General features: G+C 39.5%; 1 protein-coding gene across 1 annotated transcript in view; it reads right to left on the bottom strand.

The window, feature by feature from the left end:
* Positions 1-10,007: 10,007 nt before the first annotated feature.
* Positions 10,008-22,694, bottom strand: part of UBE3C (ubiquitin protein ligase E3C) — a 78,836-nt gene continuing 66,149 nt past the window's right edge. The window contains exons 20-23 of the mRNA XM_035564289.2: positions 18,678-18,866; positions 18,521-18,587; positions 17,101-17,231; positions 10,008-11,673 (exon numbers count right to left, since the gene is read on the bottom strand). Coding sequence (XP_035420182.1) covers positions 11,503-11,673; positions 17,101-17,231; positions 18,521-18,587; positions 18,678-18,866 — 558 coding nt within the window. The 3' untranslated portion in view covers positions 10,008-11,502. The remainder of the gene's footprint in view (positions 11,674-17,100; positions 17,232-18,520; positions 18,588-18,677; positions 18,867-22,694) is intronic.

The following is a 22,694-nucleotide window of genomic DNA, read 5'->3' as shown; positions in this document are numbered from 1 at the left end:
TAAATTGTGGTCATGGAAACAAGCCTCTAAAATTAGCTCAGAGAGACAGCTAGCATCTTTATTAGTTTCTCATCAGCAATTAGCTGTGAAGTAGGAGAAGTTTTTTGTCTGCTTAAAAAGTACAAAGAATAGTAGGTTAGACCAGATCTTTCTGAAGGTACTGTTGCAAACCTCCGAAGATTCACATTCCAGCAAAGTGCAAAAGCAAGCAGCAGGTCAGCACTGTGTAGTTTGGGAGAAAATGATATAAAATTTTGATCTAGGCTTTCAAATATTACACAATGTGGAAATAAAGTGTTTTTCCCTCAACCTTTCATGACCAATGACAGGTGAGAAAAAAGTTCAGATTTTGTTCAGCCTTTTAAAAATCTCTCCTGTGGTAATGGCTCTAGAGGTAGCACACAAAGCGCTACCTTTAACTCTTTACAGAGTCGTTTTTATATGAAAGTTATGTCACGATGGATCCAGACTGTAAAACCTTCTGTTTATCAGGTTGAACAACAATGGCAAGGAAGCGTGCTTCTGGATGGAACCACCGGGTTGAGATCATGACACTACATCAACCCGATTGGGACCATAGCTGCTTTACTACATTTGTCGTAAGCACGACAGAATTAAACATGTTTGTTCGTAGGTTTTTGGAACACTGTTGTCCTAACTCTAGACTGCATAGGCCTCCAGTAACACTGTTCAGATATAGAAATAACGTTTGGGAAGGCTTAGAGACCAACTTTGCTGCTGAAGAAAGTAAGGTATGAGAAGGTACAATGCCTTGTTCACAGCTGAGGGCTAGCTGTATGAGATCCAGTTTGGCATTTTATGCAGCAGAACACAGAAAACGCAAATAGATATTTGCAAACAAGGACCAAGACACAAAAGATTAAGTAATTAGAGAAAATACATAAATATATTTTAGTTGGTTAACAGTTCTCTGTCTTAGAAGTAGGATGTGAATATGTTTTGTGAGACTTTGCAGAAAGGGTAATTTGTACAGCCACCAATTAAAAATATAATTGATTGGAGCAACTTTTTAACTTATTATCATTATCTGTGATAGCTCAGATTGTCTAATACTAGAATTATTGCACTTCTTCTAACACGAGAAGTAATTGTGTGTGTGTATATATATTTAGTTTGTTTATATTGTGTGTCTGACATTTAATTTTCCATTCTCTAGGTTACCGGGAAATGCAGGGGCTTGCCATAAATACAGAGCATGACAAAGCCAGCTGGAAGGGGTACTGCGGGGTGTACTGCAGAGGTCTGGGTGAGTGTGCAGAGTCAGTGTCCTCAACTGAACTATTCTAAATTCTAAAACTGCAGTCATAAAAAAAAAGTGACCCCACCCAGCCTGTCCCCACCAGACCTGAGCCCCTTGTGTGATTGTCCCCAGCTGATGGATCTCTGCCTTGTTCCTTGTAAGCACCAGGTGTGGTCAGCTCTGGCACTGCACCCAGACTGGAACCCAGAGCAGGAACATCTAAACAATTCTGCAGGACGCAGCTTGAAGTCTGGGGGGCTGGCACCGAGTGCTACTGAACCTCGACGGACTTGGGAAAATTTGGAAGTGTGACAGAGGCAGCAGTTAACAGATTTCTATTTGTATCCCAGGGGCCTATGAGCACAAAGAAATAACACCAGAGGCTCCAGGCTGATGTTGCCTCTAACGCAGCATCTATCAGCCTGCTCAGCCTCTGCCGAGGTGTCAAGCTCCCCCTGTTGGTAAATAACCAATCATTCCATCTGAAGCCATCTTTACAAGGTGTAACCCTGCAGAGACATCCTTGCGTAAACAGAAGTGGGTTACACGTTAACAGTAACTTTGTACGCACAAGACTAACAGGACAAAATGATAAAAAATGAAGTGACTGCTCTCTCCCGTTTGACCAGCTTCCTGTAGAGGTTAACAGAGAAATACACACTCAAGAGTGGTCTCAAAAACATACACATTCATGGTCTCATTTTCCTAGCTCCTGTTTGTTTGATCAGAACAACATTGCTCATTGGTAAGCAGTGATGGAAATTCTGTTTTCATACCACCCTGCCCAGTGCCCTGGTTGCCTTAGCCTGGTGTGGCAGTGTCCACCTGTTGGGTCTTCAGCTGGGCAGCTCAGCCTCCACGACTTTCCAGGCTAATGGGGTCTGCCATCTATCATAATCAACCCATTATGTGTCCAGGCAAAGTCTGCTTCTCCCAGATCACCCAAAGTTCAAAAGAGATGTCGTGGCTACGATTACTTTGCTTTGAAGAGTAGCAATCTGATAAAACAATGACCTGTGATACGATTCCATGAGTCTTAACCGGAGTCAGCTAGTGCTGAACCACCTTTTAACCCCAAGTTGCGTAGTTCAGGTCCCGCAGGGCAGGGCCGACTAGTTCTCGAAGAATTCATTAAAATTCTTCTGCCCCTGATTTAATATTCAGTCACACTCGTTTCAGTTAAGATTTCTCAGAAGTACGTTTAAGCTTTAAGATTAATCATATTTGTGCCTTACAATAGGATGAAAGTGCTCAAAAGAGAACTGGCCACGTCAGTGCTTTCCACACAATAGAAGGGCCCGTTGCAATCTCTGCATAACAAGTTAACGTGCATAAAGAAAAGAAGGAGGAACTACAACAGGTAAAGAGCCAAAAGCACCTTCCCTCTCATTTGAGGTAACAGCAGATTTTAGAGGCAGGACTTGTAGGTAGAGGAAACGTTTAATTAGATCTACAGGTTGGCATAATAAAACAGAAAAGCTTTTTGATTCAGAAAACCATCTGCAACTTCACAAGTTTATTTGCAAAAGTTTAAAGCAAGAGTCTTCGGTGTTCCTATGGCTTGCTGCTTGCAGCAAAAGCCTTGAATATTGTGCTAGAGAGCAATAAATCTGGTGTTCCTGACAGAGGGGAGGGCTGGGATCAACATCCCAATAGCAAAATCAGACGAAGCGTGGTGGGTCTGTAGAAGGTGGTAGCAAACACTCAGGCAGATCTAGGCTGGCATCCAAGTGCTGAGCCATAAGTCAGAATAAACTGTTACCAACGGCTCTTCATTGCTCAAGGATTTTCCTCTCTCACCTGGGAACAAGAGGCAAAGAGCAGGTTGCACTTTCACGTAACTTGAGCTGCCAGAAGTTAAGCATCCACTTTAAGCCCTCTGACTACAAGAAAAAGAGAAGGAGGGGGCACCTCCAGGGCATGATTTATTCTACTCACTTTGGAGACGTATATTAGTAAAGAAAGAACCACCCCGTAGAGCTCTGGGTTGCCTCTCTCCTTGGAAGTGCCCAGACAGCCACCTTACAGATGGCTGAAGGTAAGTGAGATGAATTCAGGCCTAGCTGGTAGCTATAACCTAATGATGGAAATTATGTGGCCTCGTTCCAGGAGGTATTAGCAATTCACAGAGTTCCCAGATTCTTTTTTTTAATCATTTTTTATGGCTTCTGGAGGTCAATTATGAAAAGCCCATCAGAACACAAGAAATGCTTGAAAATGCTGCATTAGAGAGAGATTAATATTAGTTTCTTTCATGTGGTAATGGCCGTAGTCTTCCTGGCCTGCTGCTCTTGTCTGCTGCTTAATGCATCCAGTTTTTCTATTTACAGATTTACAGAATCTATTTTTGGTATTAGCAAAGAATATGAGCATATTTATCAAGGACTGTTCTCACATCATTTAATTATAGTAGTACTGGCAAAGTAATTCTGGAAAGTGCCACTTAATTAAATATAAGCATTAACTTTTTGCTGATAGCTTATCAGAAACAATTAGACTTGAAATATGGGCAATACACCTAATGTTTAAAACTTTAAGTAGGAGCATTAAAAGCACAAAATAACCAATTTTCATTAGAATTCTCCAGAGTTTTTCTGCTGAGCACAACCTCCGTTTTCATTGGCATGGAGCTAGGTAATCAAGAGGTTACAAGTTTATCTGGACTCCTCTTTGTAACCAAAAGCTTGAGCTGAGTGGATGCTTTTGATAAGAGCTTGAAACACTTCAGGATAGCTGAAGTTTTTCCCGATTCCTCGTAAAGTATCAGATGCATTCTAGTGATTATTTGGGATGCACAGACAACACTCTAAGAACAGCTGTGGGCAGCCAGAGGATCTCACAGCTTATGGCAAGTGTTTATTCCTCACAAGGAGAGCTTGATCAGCATTTCTGTTCATTAATTTGATTAGGGATATGCTTTCTTATCCATATAACGAAGACAAATATTAGTTAACTCCATGTCATTTTTCATTAATAGCTGGATAGTTCTAATAGATAAGGAGGTCTCAAACATCTGTACAGAACTTTGAGCTCTGCTGCTGTTTGTCTGAAAGCACAGAGGAGAAAAAGAAAAACATTACAGCAGTAATGAAAAGAAAATTATTCTTAATTAAAGATATGAAGGCTAGACGGAATTCATTTCTTCAGAAGGTGTGTTTGACAACATAGAGCAAAACTACATAGCAGCTGATGAGAGATGTTTTTCCTAGATGTAACATTTGGGTAGGCAGAAGTAGCAAGATGATCTGCAATAACACCATCTGGCGAACGCCTGTTTCCTTCTTCAGCAGCCGAGAGCTATGTGTAACTATAAACACAGAATAAGATAGAAATAATGCAAAACCTCTTTCCAGTCAACTGTTACACAGAACGAACTAACAGTTGCTCAGGGAATGCAGAAAAGAATACTCTTGAAAATAGTAGGATATTTGAGCAAACTGTTTCTATGAACACATGAACAAATCCTGCAAACAGAATGCAGAGCAGGTAAGCTTAGTGCCAGACTGGAGAGCAACAATTCTGGCAATGCTGAGCGGCAATGATTTAACCATTACACAAGAAAAGTTCATCCCTTGGCAGCATGAAATCGAGCCAGCAGGACATCTCTACATGTTATGCTTAAGCAATCCCACTGGTGCCAGTGAGAACTCTCACATTTCTGTGCTGACTGTCTGATGCGCTTTGCTGGGTTGCACCTAGAACTGCGCTACTCAACTTTTGTTGAGATCAGCAAAATTACAGAAGTCCGTCCAAGAAATTGCAGCTTCAAACTAGATGCTTGATAGTGTTCGTGGAGGAAGAAATGAGTAAGCATTCAGGTGATTTAACATTAGTCCTACAGTATGATGTTTAGCATCGTATCTATAAAACTGAAAAGAACAGACCTCCATTTTTTACTGAATCTTTCTGTTACTTTGAAGTTAATAAAAGATTTCCAAAATGCTTTTTGAAAAGACAAAGCAGCACTGGCAATGAAAAAGCAAAGCCTCAAAAATCTTAAATCCAGCCTTTGTGGGATAAGTGTAATCTTTTAACAACTACAGACATCTACAGGCAAGGAAGAGAAGTAGCGTTTGCCTAGTCTCCAGTCACATAGGTCTGGAAGAGTCCACGAAAAGTATTTTGAAGATGCTACTCTGTTCACTGAACAAGTCAGAGAGAAATGAATTTTGCATGAGTTTACATCCGATAGGAGCCAAAGGTAAACTAACACTACAAGTCAGTATCCAAGAGGGAAAAAATAAATAAATAAATAAATCATTTTGAGTCTGCAAATACTTAAGTCAAATTACTTTATTTTCAGAACATCTTCAAAATGGACTTTTACCAAATTAAAATTAGACGCCTTCCTAAGAGCTAGGTGTTTTTGTGCTGTCTAGAAACACACCTGCACATTTTTCTCTGCATACCTGTACATATTTTATTTCCAGTATTTTCCCTACTCATGCTATAATAGTCATCATCCTCCTGTATTATAGAACATGCTTACAAGGCACATCAAACTTCACTGTAGGCAGCAGATTCTAGCTATGATCTGTACAGGAAAAAAGATCACATTTGATAACTGAAAGAAATACAGGAAAAAACACGTAGAAACTATTTTAGATTCTGTGAATTCTTTAGTTGGGTCTTACCAAGCTTCCTATTGTGAGGTAGCAAAGCTTCGTCCACACAGAGTTGAAAGTTTTCTATTTTTTTCTTAGGGAAACTCACTACTTTATTCCAAAGACGTGACAGAAGTACCTGTATTTCAAAATCCACACCTCTTGCAAGACGCAAAGCTCTTTTGAGTGAATCACTGGCCCTGATTGTGACACGCAGCAGGGCTGAGCTGAGAGCTTTGTTTGCAAAAAAAAATCCTGACTCAACATGGCAAAAATGGAAGGTCAAATGTCTTTTACAGCCCAGTAAAGAAGAGAGCCTTGAAACTAAGAAATACCTTGGGACTTCAGTACTCACTCAATTCTGTCCAAAGCCCTGTGCCAGCCGAGGAGTAAACCCATGCACCGTTACAGCCTGGGGCCAACTGACTGAAAGCAGCAGCAGAAAGAAAATGACCTGGGATTCCTGGTAGGCAAGTTGAACACGAGCCAGCAACATGCCCATACTGCAAAGAATACCAACAGCATCCTGGGCTGTACGAGGGAGAGTATTGCCAGCAGGTCAAGGGAGATACTGCTCCCTTTTTGCTCAGCCCTGCCAAGTTGTGTTGGAGTGCTGGGGTCCAGTTCTGGGCTCTCCAGTACAGGAGAGAAACGGACATGCTGGAGGGAGGCCAGAGCAGGGGCACAGAGATGATTAAGGTTTCGGACCGTCTATCGTGTGAGGAGAGGCTGAGAGAGCTGGGGTTGTTCAGCCTGGAGAGAGCTTAGACTCTTCGTAGTGCACAGTGACAGAAGGGAGCATTTACAAGAGGTGCCCTGGGGTTGGAGCAGATGACCTCCAGAGATCCCCTTTCAACCTCAACCACCCTACAGTTCCGTAACTAAAGGCAACGGGCACACACTGAAATACAGGAAACCACGTTTAAACCTAACTGAAAACATTTCATTGTGAAGGTGACTGACCACTGGAGCAGGTTGCCCAGAGTCGTGGAGTCTCCACCCACGGAGATACTCAAAACCTGACAAGGCGAGGTCCTGAGCAACCCGCTCCAGGTGACCCTGCTCCGAGCAGGGAGCGGAAGAGGCGATTCCCAAACGCTCCTGCCAACCTCGACCATTCTGCATTCTCCGAAATGTGTTCAACTGGTGGAATTTCACAACCACTCTTTGCCTTGTGCTGTTTCTCCACATACATCAGAAGCTGTATAGAGTAACAGACACAGAAAAACAGGCAAGGTATCTGGGCAGTTGTTTTATTCGTGCTTTTACCTAAATGATGAAGTGGCCTACAGGGTCATTTTTTAAATCATTTTCTGTTGATCAGACTTTCAGTACCAGGTAAGCTGAAGAATATGTGATGCTGTTTGAAAGTATTCCAAGATAAACATGCACAACATTAACTTCGTAAGCATCATTATGGAACTAGAGGTGTATTTAGCAATGAGAAACTAGAAAAGCAAAGGGAAATAATCCTAATTATCAAAGAAAAAAGAAATCACATGTTCAGAGGGTCCCACATATGTGCTGAAAAAGAAATTCCAGAGGATTCTACAAGAGATGTTTTCATACACACTTGTTGACAGAGGAGAATTCGTCACTGTGAATCATAGCTTCTCTTATTTCCAACCACGGAGCAAGTTTTGTTTTTCCCAAAGGTTCTGAAGAAGGATTTCAGAGCGTGTAAGTGTTCTTCAGTACCTTGTTTGAAAGACGCACTGAACCAGAGCTAAACCTTGTAGCTGCAGCTGGGCTGACAGGGGGAACTTCAGAACTCAAAAACTGAAGCTACAAATTGTCACGTAGCAGTGGTAGCTTCAAGACCACTGAAGAGTTTACATTAGCTTCCCTTTTAAAATCAATTCAATACTATCAAACTTTAGCCAGAGAATGCCAAATTTACTGCAAAATGAAAGAAAAGAACATTTCTGCAAAGTTTCAAGAAAACTCAAATTATTTTATTCACAAAAGCATAAGTCAATAAAAATATAGATATCCTGATCAGTTTTACAGACCATGTTCATTTCTTCTCTCCTTTACTGACAGGCAAAGCAACGTGGAAAAAAAAATAGTAACAAGCATTTACATCACAAACCATTATTAACACAGATTCATGTATATGAGCAAATGTTTTAAATTTTTGCATATAATTATAAATACAAAAAAAAATTTACAGATCCAACAAAACAATCCAAGAAAGACAGCTCTCTTTTTTTCCTTTGTTTCTGTGCTGTACTGTTTTCAGTGGCAGAAAGAGTATGTGCTGTCTCATTAGCATTTAACAAATAGCTTTTGGTTTTAACTCTAATTTAGCATGAGGTCGCTGCACTGCTTAAAATTGTTTTTTGTTTTTTTTGAATTCCAAACCCCTTTGTAGATCAAAGTAGGATGTTTCTGCTACATTACTCAAGTGATACCAAACACTACTACCAATAGCATCAGGAAGCTCATTTTCTTTTAATTATGGAGCACCCCGCATAAAACCAAACTGAAGATAATTCTTGTTCAAATCAACCTTTTCCCAGCTCAGTGTTCACTTGGGAAGCTGGAGCCAAATCTCTCCTCTTTTGTTGATCTAAGTTCTCCCTAGAAATAAAAAGCAAGCTTTGTAAAATTTATACAGGCATGGCTCCTAGGGCCACAATGGAAAATGAGATTGACTAACAAGGGAAAGTATTTCTGCGGGGGATATTTTTGTTTTTTAATATCCAGCTAGCAGGACTAAATACGCATCCAGAAAAATTCTTGATGAGATGAACAAAGCAAATGCTAAACTTATTCTTTTATTCCTTCTATGCCTTCTAACTGTGGAGAGACAAAGAACGTGTACTCTTCCATTATAAAGATAAACCTTGACAACAAAAAGTTTTTAAGTGTGCAAATTTCCTTTTCTTTGAAAAACCAAACAAAAAACGCTGTCTTTTTTCAAAAAGCGAGTACTGATCTAGGAGGAAAAGCAGTGAAGTATAGAAATTGCCCATAAGGAAGGGTTGTCTTGCACAGAAAATAACTCCAAGACCATACTGAGTACTGCCATAATTCTGATGATCAAAATCAACAGTAATGTTTCAGGTTAGTTGCACGCAAAGTGCTTCCTGTCTCTGCCCACCTAAACTCTGTGAGCATCACAACCGGGAAGGAGTTTGCTCATTTTTAAAAAACAGAAAAATCAGTTTCCATATATAAACAATTCCTGCTATGTGAGAGCTACGAGAGATCGTTTAGACCACTTAGCTCCTCAGGACACAACTATCTACACCTGTATTATTTCTCATACTTCAATCTCTTGCTCCTTGAAATACCCAGCAATAAATCACTGGAAAGCAGGGACTGGAAAGCAGGGACCCGCGCTTCATCCTGACAATGCAAAAACAGCTGACAGGCAGAACTGAAAACACTTGCTGCCAAAGGAAAGTCCTACCCTCTTCTCCTTGCAATCTGAATACTGAAAGTGATACGCATTGTCGCAGCACAGATTTTCAACTGACTAAATGCAGAATGAAATCTACAGGCTACATGACCTGCGTCAGAATTTCGTACTTAATGTACAGAATATACAAAACAAGATCAATGAGTACCAGTTACTGAAGAAATAAAGGAGCATTTTCAGTGAACTCAAATTCCCTAATGAAGTTTTCTACCACTGCGTGTGCGATTCTTGCAATTACATGGCTACTTCTACCTGCAAACCATTCTTCCTCCAGCCTACCCTCTCTCTGGAGCTTGTATTCACAGTAACAGACAGGAATAGTGTGCACTGTCTCCTATTACAAAAGCAGAAAGCATACATTACCAGTCATGTTTATGTGGCATGACCCCAGAACAATCTCTGAATATGAGTATTTAATAATTTTTAATTTAATTATACAAAATACAAATACAACGCTTCCAATATAGCAAAGAATGAAATTGAAAAATAATTTCAAAATATTTAAACCATTAGGTTATAAAATAAATAATGCTTTCTAAGAGAAGTGTCCAGGTTTTCTAATTAAGAGGAGGCAGTTCCACTATTACTGGTCTCATTTTCAACTTTACAAGTTCCATAATTTATGTAGAAAAATATACAAGAAATGAATTCTGGGATAAAGAATAGGTTGGGTATGTAATACTTAACATAAATAAAAAGCCTAAAGCAAAACCAAAAAGAAAACCAATTATTTTATTTCTGTACATCAAGACTACAAATAGCATTTTAACACTTCATTTATTACCCAAATTAAGAAATTATACATTTATATGGTTACTAGTAAACATCTTAAAATCACTCCGTTTCCCACATTTTAAGGATATTGCTGGTTACTGCTTCTTAAATATGAAATCCAACAGTTTTCAGTAACAGCATTTTTTTTTTTTGCATAAGTGATGAATACAAATCTGATTGTAAATGTTGATGATTTAAAATATAAAACTAAAGTTCAGAGGGATGCAGTTATGAACCTTATAGTTTGAACTATAATTCTGTTTTTGAATTGACTGCAGTTTGCGCATGAATACCCAGCGATGTGCCTACCACTAGAGGATCATCTCCTTCCACATGAAACCACTTTTTTCCCCAGATATCCGATCGTCCAATTACTAAGCAGCATATTCCCACCTACCTGGCTTAGCAGAAATTCTGCAGGCAGGTGGATATAAAGGCTGTTTAATCGCAAAAAATAATGAATTCGACTAGTGTCTACAACACAGGTATGGTATTTAGGATGGAAAGAAATGATAGGGAAAAGGAATGTGAATACCACAGGCTTCAAATATAAAAGATAAAGCCTGATAACTTTGGTTCAAATAATTTTAATCGTTGTTACATGTTCCAAAAGTGATGACTTTTGCATGTGCTATCTATGCAACAGGAGTCCGATACATTAAAAAAACTCTGTACAGGCACAAAAGACAGAAATGAAGCAGACAAACATGGATAGTCATATCCATTTTACGACAGTGTTCAAGTGATAATGACGCAGCCAAAGGTAGAACTTAAAATAAGCGTGTGCATCTGATTTCTCCAGAAAGCACAAAAAATATCCTAAGAGTTTATCTCAGTGCCTACCATCTTGAGGGAGGGTAGTATAGAACAAAATCTGTCATATCTTAATTGCAACAACTATGGTTTGTAAACAATTCTATAACGTAAGTAAAGATGTTAGGTTACCAGTAATGAGCATTTTTATCCTCTCAGTTGTGGGATATCTGCAAACATCTGCTTTGCTTTCATCTAGAAGATTAATTACAGGATGTCAGCCCTGTCTCATCCCAATGTGCTGCACGGTACACAACTTTATTGCCAGTTTGGGAAATTATTTATACTTGAACAGCACAAAGCCAAAGCTTCATCTTTGGTTAATTTCACTGAGATGTCACTGTTTTTTCAACGTGCTCCTTCTTCGCATAAACACAGAAAACAACCACACTGCAAACAGCATTCAGTATTTTGAATCATAAAGCAGTGTCAATGTAATATTAATGAAAACTAACTAACAAATTGTGTTTAAAAATGAAACCTATTTGAGGGCATTTGATAAGACATAAGAGCTGCAGAAATTCGGACAGAATTCCCTCAAAACTGCTTGGGTATGGGTGCTGCTTATCGAGTAGGCACTGGTTCGTTCCTCTGCAGATCATCCAAGCAAGCATCAGTTTGACTCAGCTTAGTTCAAATCCAGCAGCACATTCAATGGCATAGAGGAGCTTGCTTCGCATAAGATTTTCATCGTAAAACTCCGGAAGTTTCAGCAAGTTCATGCAGGTACTGGCAGTCGGTAGCCTGTCTAGATCAGATCCTCCATTGTGAATGCAAAACGCAGGATATAACTCCTGAAAAACGCAAGAGGAAAAAACACGTCAAAAAAAGAAATACAGGCCCAAATCTAACCCCTAACAGCTGAGAGGTTTGGTTTTTTTTCTTTTTTTCCTTTTCCTTTCATTCCTGGTGATCACAAAAGCCCTTTTGAATCAGGTAGCACTTCCCTCTATCCCATCCCCATCAAAATCCTTGCAAAACACAAAGCCATTTATCTGGTTCTAAGGAAAAAGAAATAATTTGTTATTGTTTGTGCACTCTCTTCTGCAAATATACGATGCTACAAAAAAGTGAAATACGAAATGCAAAGAGTAGAACTGCAGCAAGCAGAAAATTCTAGTTGTATGTGGGAGAAAGAAACAAAGGATTCCCAACTGTAGGCTCTTCTTCCAAAGCCTCCCAAATGCACATGGATCCCGTTTCTTCTGTAGGAACAGGGAAACAATGAGTTCCTGTTACACTGAAGTTTCCTAACAGTGAAGTAGACGCTGAACACAGGGAACTAAGACCACTAGCAGTAACAGAAGAGGATGTTCTGTCCCATTTGAATAATGTATAATGTTTGTTATTGTGGAACGACATGATTTCTTCTCAGAATTATACCTCCCCCCCAGCAGGGAAGACACTGTTTCCGTACACACAAAAACCCCAACAAACCAATTTTTGCTCTAGCTAATGAAGTGACGTGATATGCCAATTACAACATTCTTCTCGTGAAGTTTAAAAGTATTCCAATTATATGAACAAATACTATGTCAGCATTTACTTGTCCTGTTGGAGTGATATTCTGAGGAGGAAGGATGAATGACTAACCAGACTGTAAGCAGAAATGTAATGCAGTTAGATTACCATGTAAGTTCCTTTCTCTAACATCCCAAAAATAAAAATAAAAAAATCCCAAACAAACCATTATCAAACACACCCTTTCAGTGTTATCCTTCTAGAGCTTTAGTTTGTTGGCATTCCCCAGATGTATAAATTCTTCATGCAGATAAGTATCAGGCCTTCACTTTACTTCACACCTCACTACACACCACAATATATAATCATTTTCTTTGTTAAATTCAATTGCCTGATACTTTCCATGACTCCAGTTAAAGGCTCTTCTTGCCCTAAAGAGATTTCTGTCTAAACTAATCTTTCAAGAAGCCTAAAATTTATAAATTTTAAGGCAAGCAGTACTAATGATGTCAATAGATTTGTTCATGTGTAAGATTATTCAAGTACTTACACTATGGTGGTCTAGAACTCTCAATAAAGTGGTACTTCGTGTTCTCCAAATAAAGAGCCACCTTTATTTAAAGCAATTCTACTGTTTCTTCATAATTATAAAACCATCCAGCTGTCACTGGAGTGATTCAGATGTGCACGATTCTAATAACAGAAACTTGTCAAACCCTGATTATTCTTGTGATGCGATAACCACGGATCTGAGGAACAGGTTTTTGTCTGTTGTATGTAATTTCGTATGTAACATTTCGTTTCAATGTAATTTTTTTTTCTGGAAAAGTCAATAGCAAAAAAAAATACTTGTCACTTCTAAGCACCATTTCTGCTGGCAACAAAGTACTCATTCGATCAAAGGCTTGCCTGAGGTAAAGCAGTTCTGATTTCAGAAACTGGAAAAAAATCCCAGCTCCAAAGGCAGAAGGTCAATGAGATTCTAAGCTAAATTATTGTTCAAATGGAGGCTTTAAAAAGTATTTCATGGCTAAAATGCTGCATTTTTAGTGTACCTTTCAAAATGCTAATTGAATTCCTTTACTTTAGCTTTAAAAATGGAAAAATTAAGTTCTGAATTGAAATGTCATGCCAAGGGCACCAGCTGTTGCATAATTAAACACCGTACAGCGGAAAACTGCAATAGTTTAGAAGTGGAAAGTATCATCCATTTATTATGTGACCTGATTGGAGCTTAACAATTTTCAACCGTGCTTTAATGATTTTTTTCTGTAACAATCACATTTATTAAACTTATTAAACTTATTAAACTTTAATTAGCTTTAGCAAATGTTATTTTGAGTCTGAATCTGGCAGTGAGAGTTCCAAATTTTTAGAGGATGTAAAGCTAGACTGTGCTACCTGTAAGGTAGGAATGTCAAGACATTCCCTCCTCTGGGTTGTCCAGTCTGGAGAAAAGGAGTCCCAGAGTCCTCCAGGCTTCCTAGAGAGGTGGTTGGTGCCCCAAGCCAGTCAGTATTCAAGAAGCATCTGGATAACGGCCTTAATAAATCTTCATTAAGCTTTACCTTTTGCTTAGCCCTGGAGAGGCCAGGCAGTTGGACTTGAAGATCTCTGAAGGTCCCTTCCAACTGAACCATTCTATTCTGTCTTAAATTCACACACACTAACTTTAACAAAAGGTGAAGGTTCTGCAATATATAGCATGCAAAGCTCTCAACATCACATTGTCATAGGCTACCAAAAGATTATTCCTCATGACGATACCAATTACCCAGTTCCTTTTCTGGCAAATACTGGCCAGCATTTCCCAGCAACCCCCTGCTTTGTTGGTAAACCCATTTTAACAAAACACTTCGATATTTCATGTTCACAAATTACAAGACAACCTGCATGGCAAGTTCTGGAAGTAACTGACCTAACTCCTGCTCAATGCTGCCCAGCAAAGCAGCAGCAATGCCTCTTCACTCTGCTTTCTGTTGCCAAGACTGCTGCATGTGGCTAAGCTTGCAAGCCTCTTCTATAGTTAATTGGTTTTTTTTGTTTCATTTTTAAACTTACCAGTTTTTCAGCATTATAGCAATAACTATTTCACTTCCATTTTTTCCTAGCCAAGTATGTTGAAGCCAGTTTGTTGCCTCTCCCCCAAGTACACAAACTTACAACTCTCCACACTTGGTTTTGTTCCATCCTGTTTTCAATGTGTCACTGTCAGTCTTAATATTTTTCTTCCTACATCTCTTCAAATGTCACATTCACCACCTCAGAGCTGGGTAGCTACATCTGCATCTCCTGCTCTTCCCTTCCAAGTAGGGTGACAACATTTGTAGACTTGTCTTTACTTTGTTCCCACACAACTGTTTCCCAGTTCTCCCTTCATTACATGACTGACGTGCTCTGTTCTATCTATCCTGGTTCCATCCTACAGTTTTCTAAGTGTCCTTCCCACTGCCCTCTAGAATCCTGTCCATTGCTAGAGTAAGGAGACCACGCAGCGATAAACTCTACAGGCCCATGTGAGGAAGAGAAATACTCGTAGGATTTTAAATAACCAGTCGCACAAATCAACTAACGAATAACCTAGATCCACTGCTTCTGACAGATCACCATCTGAAAGCACTCACTCCTCTCCTAGGTGCCTGTGAAAGGAGCTGGAGAGCACAGACGCTGAAGCTGCAGGGGATGCTGCCTATCCACGTGCTGACAGCACCGCGCAGAACTCACTGCAGCAGCCAAAGGGACTAGGCAGAGGGTGAGACTGCACCGAGGGTTACGGAAGGACTGTACCCAAACGAGGCTGAAATGACCACACGACGGTGTCGCACACCTGTACCGGCTCGTAAAGACACAGCAAAACAAAAGAAAGGCCTGAAGAAGGAGAAGAACGTCAAGTGCAATGCACAAGGGGACAGAGGGAAGCCAAGGGCAAAGGGCCCTGCCTCCTTGCAGAACGTGGCACTGAAAACATCGCCTCCTCTTTGAAATCACCCTGCAGCTTAAAAAAGGTTGTTTAAGCCACCAGGAATACTCTTTGGTCACCCCTAGCAACCGCTCCACATGCTCCTGTATGATAACACACGTATGTTTTTATCTATTTCAGATCATTCAAGCGGCAGAGGTCTGCGATGGAGACCACTGATCTTCAATATTGGAACATCGTCTTGTCTGCTTTCCAGAGGAAAACTTGATGATTTATCTTTTTTCATCAGTACAGAGTTTGAAAACTCTAGAATGAATTTTGTTGAATTCAATAAGAGAAAAATAGTGGTAAGTACTACAAACATCTCAGATACGTGTGTGTTTTGTTTTTCACACCTGACATCTTTTATCACATCACCTCCAGCATAGGAAAGGGCCTGATTCATAGATATGAAAAGAACTCTTCTAGCAGTTGCCTTTCAAGTATTTTTAAAATGCTGATTTTAAGAGAAAAAAAATCAAAATGAACTTTCAGAGCATGATTCAACAAATTGTGCAAAATTCCAAATATATTGTTTCCACCTCTAGACTATCATGCACACCTGAAATCCTTGTTCCTATATAAAATGTTAGTATCTGTCTTCCTGAGAAAATGTTCATCCACACCACTAGATAATAAAGTACGTGTAGTATTATTTTACAGAACAGCTAATGAACCTTTAACACCTATACAAAACTTGCATTGGTTTCTTATGGGTTCATCTACTTATTTCACCTAATAAATGTAAACAAGTAGCCACTACCCACTGCTAATTAAATATCACATCACAGTACCTTATCACGTGAGAAATTACTAAGTACATGTACTCCAACTTTGTTTAGCAACTGTAAGATAGGAGCAAAACAGAACAGCTGTGTTCTTACCTTGAAACAACCGTGTAAAGCAGTATCTGTATTTATGTTCTGGATAAACCCAGCTTTATATTCTATTTATTAAATAGTACAACAGTAAATATGCTGTTGACCACTGCACCAAAGGGGGTAGTGTTGTTGCTAAGCACTTTATCCTTTTATTTTTACGTTTATTTTCTTTTACCTATTTTCTTTACTTATTTTCTTATCCTTTTATCTTTATATTTACAGAAAAGCACTAAATATTCCCACATTTTAGAGGAAATGAAGTCCGTGATCATATTTTAGAACGTAATTTTGCAGCGCATCTGAAACTCATGGACAGAGTATCTCCAAAATTTAATTTCAAAATGTCTTCAACGTGCCTCGCCCTCTCTTCAGTTTCATCAACAACACACAGAAGTTTTCTTCACACCTAAGCTTCACTGTAAATAAAAATCTAAGGATAGCAGCAAAATATTGAAATACAAAAGGTAATGAGCCACGATCTTATAAGCAGGTAAATGGAACTTAAAAGGATGCAAAATATATCTCCAGCTGCAAATGCTTAATTTCAGTGGTTTGAATTTAGTATCTGTTTTAACCCAAATACTCTCTTTTGCTTGATTTTGAAGACAATATTCTTAACTCAACTTGTTCCTTGAAACTGGTGGCAATACTGCTTCTGTATAGTAACATGAAATGACAGAGAGGACCTTCCACAAAAAAAAAAAAAAAAAAGGAGCTTAAACTATTGCTTTTTTAGGCCCACCAAATTTTGCAGCTAGAACATCATTTACTCATTATATCCAAGTGCAAGCATTTAAACTGTATCTGTCTGTAGTCCCAGAGGGACATTATCCTCAATTTTTCAATTCCTACAGAAAAAAGGGCTTGTATCATAAGCTGTAACATAGACAGAAACTTGCCGAGAAGTCAGGAAGACATACCTTAAACCCCAGCAGAGGTGGCCGAGAGCAGCTTGTCACGAACTTGAGAAGTTTGCGTTTCTCTTCGTCAGTGAAGCTTTCTACAACTCTCCAAAATATTTTAATTACAGGATGGTCTGCTGTGTAGCCACCTGTAAGATTTAAATGATTTATAGACAGAACAGTTTTATGCAAGAAATAAACTCTTCAGAAAACCTAGCATACAATCTTGAAAAGCTTGGGGAAAATATTAAAGCCACCTGGTTTACACTGCTAACCTCTCTCATTTATAGATCTCTTTGATCACTGCACTTTGAGTTTCTCATTTGTTGTTTACCCATGGCTATTACATCTCTCAGCTTCTTAACTGCAGCTTTTTTTACTGAATCCTACTTATTTTTAATTAATTTTATTTAGTTAATATTTAACTAGTAAGTTTGGATTGCTGTCTTTTACTTCAAGAATTCGCAAAATCTGTAAGATTCAGGATATTATTTAATGCATCAACTTACCTACCTTACCTTGAAGTAAGCTAGGATGTGAACTTAGGATAATAGTAGTTACTTTTTAGTATTTTTTAAATTTAGCATTTTATGATAAATGCAGAGAAAAATGGAGATACATTGCATTTCTCACAAGGAGAATGTATGAGTTCTCTCTTCAGGCTGCCTGAGAAATGGTCTGAATGTGTTAATAGAGGCAACCATCCCAAAGGCATTTGCAGGCTTATAGACAGGGCAACTAGACACAGATCACTGACTAACATCCATTTTCCACCAAGATGATCAAGGGGCTGGAGCACCTCTGCTACCAAGACAGTCTGAGAGAGCTGGGGTTGTTCAGCCTGGAGAGAAGGCTCCGGGGAGACCTCACAGTGGCCTGCCAGGGCCTAAAGGGGGCTGCAGGAGAGCTGGGGAGGGACTCGTGGTCAAGGGGGTAGGGATAGGACAAGGAGTAATGGCTTTAAACTAGAAGAGGGTAGGTTTTGATTAGATATGAGGAAGAAATTCTTCACTCAGAGGGCGGTGAGGCCCTGGTCCAGGCTGCCCAGAGGAGCTGTGGCTGCCCCATCCCTGGCAGTGCCCAAGGCCAGGCTGGATGGGGCTGGGGGCAGCCTGGGCTGCTGGGAGGGGTCCTTGCCCATGGTAGGGGGGTGGCACTGGATGGGCTTTAAGGTCCCTTCCAACTGAAACCGTTCTGTGATTCAGAAAAGGAATTATACACCATCTAATTGTCTGGCTAGAAACGTAGATGCAAGCTTGCAAATAAAATAAACTACATACCCATGGATCAAAGTATTCATAAAAACAGACCCTACTACTTTTATTTTAAAAAGCTAGGATAAGAAGCAAATTTATTTATTCCCGAATCAGTCATAATAAACTTAATTTATTTAATTTATTTAATTTAATTTATTTTTATTTAATTACAATATACTCACCTGAATAGTTTGTGAAAGATTTAAGGTCATCCAAACTAATAGGAACCTGGGCACCAGAAATCAGAACCTAATAGTGAAGGAAATTAAACAATTGTATTAGAGGGGGAAAAAAATACTGCTTAAAGCATATGTTTTCTGCAGTTTTAAGCAGAAGTACCTGTATTTCCTGTTGATCGAACATTCGAAGCCATTCAAGATTCACAACGTTGGCCAGTCCCTGACGGAAAGCGAGGCAATGCTGTCGGATTTGTTTGTTCAGCCTGTAGTCTGCCACCAGGTGGATGTACGCTATTCGGTTAGCGCTGGTAACGGGAATATCTTTTCCACCCGGCTTCAGCTCAACCACCTGTAAAGATAACAAGGTTTTATCTTCTTGGAAAACTTTAATTCTGTTTAACCGGAAAAACCGAACTGCAAAACATTCTAGGAAGTTATTTATATATCTGAAGTTTGCTGGAATATACTCCAGAATATTCACCTGAAAAGAAACGTTATTGCAAGTTACAAAGGCAGTTATTTTCTGTTTACTCATGAGAGCACATTGTGTGGCACTCAGTCGTCAGACCTAGGTTTGCAGCTGCAATCCAGCCGACCACCAGCTGCACTGATGCTACCAACGGCCCTGAGCAGGCACAGCACCCACACACGGCAGTCTCCTTCCACCCGAGTTCGGAAAGCTCTGCTCCACTGGCTGTGATTTTCCGTTTAACTCCTGGTGGTAGTGAATTCTGCAGAACCACGTTATGGCAAAAGCAATGTCCGCTGAGCCAAAATTAGGGTTTGATACAAGCCTAATTTACTGAACGGGTAAGAATTCACAGTTCCTACTGCTGAAAAGCCAAGTTGTACACGTTCGGTACTTCCAACAAAAACCGACCAACCCCAGACCTTGCTTTTCTGCTGAGAGATTTGAAGATACCTTAGCATGGAAGAATTTTTAATGAAAAAAGCATAACAAACATACTGTAATTGCATTAAGATATAAACCAGGATCGATGGTAAATTTTATTAAAATACTAATGACCTCTACATATTCTGCTCTTTACTACAGGTGGATAATTTTGCTGAACAATAGCCCAATCTAAACAGATTGGCGTAGTACTAAAATGAAGATTAAAAAAATGAAAAGCTGAGATGTGGCCACCTTCTGAACCCTTCAGGAAAAAAAAAAAAAAAAAAAAAAGTTTCGTTCTCTACCCTCTAGACACTGGGAGTTTTATTTCTTTTTACAACTGAGCACTTCAGTCCGGGGTAACAATCCTGTCTTTAGAGCACAGTTAAGCACATGAATAGCTTCTTTTGCAATAGGCTGCCCAACAACATGAGCTTTTTCAGTACTATGAAACATACAAAGTATTAAGATGATAAAATTGCTACACTTTTGAGCATTTGGACATTTACTGACTCATAGGTTTTTAAGGCCGAAAGAAAAACATTAAGATCTGTGAATATGACCTCCCAGCTAACACAGGCCAGTGAATTCTATCCAGAGATTCCTGTATTTAACTCAATAAATCCAGAGATGAGTTGCAGCACATTTTTTAGAGAGACAGGCAACCCTGGTGTAAAACCTCCAGGTGATGAAGTATTTACCACTTCCCTTGGTAAGCTAGAACAACCTGAATTACAGTAGGTGTTAAAAAATATCTTACTTCCCACCTTAATTCTTCAACTGTAAGCTTTGTGATTTTGTTAAGCCTACAATAAAAAAAGCCCTCAACTACACCACACCATCTCTGTGCATGGGTAGTACCGACCTTGTTTACGTCCTATTCCCTGAAGGACCAAGTAAAACGAAGGTGTCACTTTGGCTGACAGTTTCATGCCCTGGCACCCCACAAGGCACACATTACTTTGCTCCCCTTTGAGCAAGGTCCTTCAACAAGGACCATGGCCACCCTAGGGAGTACAGGGCAGCACCCAGAGCCCCTGGCTGACCTGAGGGTATGTTTTTCCTGGTAAAGTCCACAAGGAGTATTAATAAATCATGGGAAGTGTTTCTTACTGCAACTGAAGCTGTCTCATGAGATGGGACTTCTGTGTTACTACGCTTTCTCCTCCTCTGTTACTGCAGGTAGCCACCCTGTCTAGATATCTGCCATGTCTCACCCTGCTACAGCAGCTTTACTGTCATGGTTTTACTACTGTCACTGCAAAATTAGTCAAGATTTCATTCATCTAATCATTAGAAACTTTCTCATTTCCATTTTGAGTCCAGCAGGTAAAGCTTGCTCACACCCATTGTTCTTATTTCAGTATTGCCCTGTAGCTCATGCAGCTCTTCACCTTCCTCAGCCACACCCAGGACGTGCTACTTAAGGGCAGGAACTTCACTAATCTTCCAAGAGTCTTCTTTGCTGAACTGAAGTCAGCCAGGCTCCTGTAACGTCTTATAAAATACTCTTTTACATACCCTAAATAAGATCGGAAAGTTTTCTCTTACTGCTTAAATTCCCCTCCTCCTCAGTGTTACAGGATCGGCGCTACCGATGCTATGACAGACAAAGCGATCGCTGCTGACAGCTGAACACCACTACTGCTTCGCTGCTTTGCCTGTCCACCCGCAAATCTCCCCTTTTGTTTTTCCAAACTGCAATACTACCTGTTCTTTTGGCACTGTTTCACCAAATACAATTCCCCTCCTCAAAGTAGGGAGGCACTGAATTTGGCCATATTAAACCATATTTGTATCACCGAACTCATCAAGCTTAAGAATATAGACACCGCCACCACCAAACTAACAGATGCTATCCCATTTGCATGCAATCATTTCTGTGAGCTTTTTCTCAGTACTCACGCAAAGTGATGCTTGAACTGACTTTCTTTGTAAAAGAGCAAAAGGGAACAACGCTGTCCTCGAAAACGCTGTGTTTTAAGATTCATCCCAGCAGTTGGGGAACTATAACTTACAACCTTCCTTGCAGCTCAGCAAATAGAGAGCAGTACCATAGATAAACTTATGCTTGTGTTACAATAGCAGTATTCTCACAATGGATTAAGGAAAAGCTGTATTCAATGTCTGAGAAAAGCTGCTTTCTCTCTCTACAATGTTCGTGCTGGATATCTGAGAAAGAAGCATTGTACTATTTTTGACTGCTATTTTTAGAAAACAGGATAAAATGTAAACATAGAAAAAAAACTTTTAAGTAGCAACCAAACCTTCATTTCTGATCCAGCAACACTTCTGTAGTTTTCCCATCCTACCCTCAACCCTGTACTGCCACAATAGCTGCAATAACTACTGTACTATGCCACAAAGCTTAGAAGGGTATTATACAGGAGACACAAAGTGGCAAAGCTTGGGTTAGCAACAAAACTACAGCAAATGCAGATGCAATTCACTTTTCACTCACTCATTATATCCATAGTGCTTTAGAGAGTCTATGGTAGAATTACCACTCAATTTTAAAGTCAGGCACATCTGTCATAAGATTTCTTGTTCAAAAAGGGCACAACACAACCTACTGCGTCTTAGATGAGCTTTTAAGATCGGCTTGCGTTTTGCTTTTACACATCCAACTTCTGCCACTAGATGGTGCAAAACAGTAACACAGGTGGTACAGGATGGGAGAGAGAAACTTCCCAAAGCAGGAATACTTGTGTCATCACCTATTTTTCTATTGTGTAGAGCTAAGTTAAAAAAAAAAAGAGCAAATTTCATTTTAATTTAGTTCACTAACAAAATCATGTATTTTAAAAGGAATTAAATGATACGTGGTATTTAGCTACGTACTCAGATCATTCAGACAATACCACAGATGACTGAATTCTATTCCAAACTCACGCAGCATGTCTTAGAATGAAGGAAAAGTATCAAAATGAGATAGAACAGTACCATTTAAAAAAAAAAGTCTGCAAGAAAAGGTGCTTTGCATATCTTCATATCTTTTTTTTTTTTTTTTTTTTTGAAACATGGAGAGAGGAATTGCATCAGACCTCTGACTGAAGCATTGATACACCTCTAAGTTCCGTTGCACAAAATTCTTAAGCACTTAAAATTTTCTTGGGTGTAAATTCAGTTACATGTTCCTGCAAGCACATACTCCTAGGAACTGCACACAGCTTATATAAAGATAATAAAATATATCTCTAGTTTCTTCATGGTGGCAGTTCACGTGAATAGTTCAGACAAGTTACATCCACTACTTTGAGCATTAGAATAATACAGAAATAA

The sequence above is a fragment of the Cygnus atratus genome, chromosome 2, assembly GCF_013377495.2.
Source record: "Cygnus atratus isolate AKBS03 ecotype Queensland, Australia chromosome 2, CAtr_DNAZoo_HiC_assembly, whole genome shotgun sequence".
NCBI lineage: Eukaryota > Metazoa > Chordata > Aves > Anseriformes > Anatidae > Cygnus > Cygnus atratus.
The sequence above is the reverse complement of the archived record's forward strand: the minus strand, read 5'-3'. Positions and strand labels throughout refer to the sequence as shown.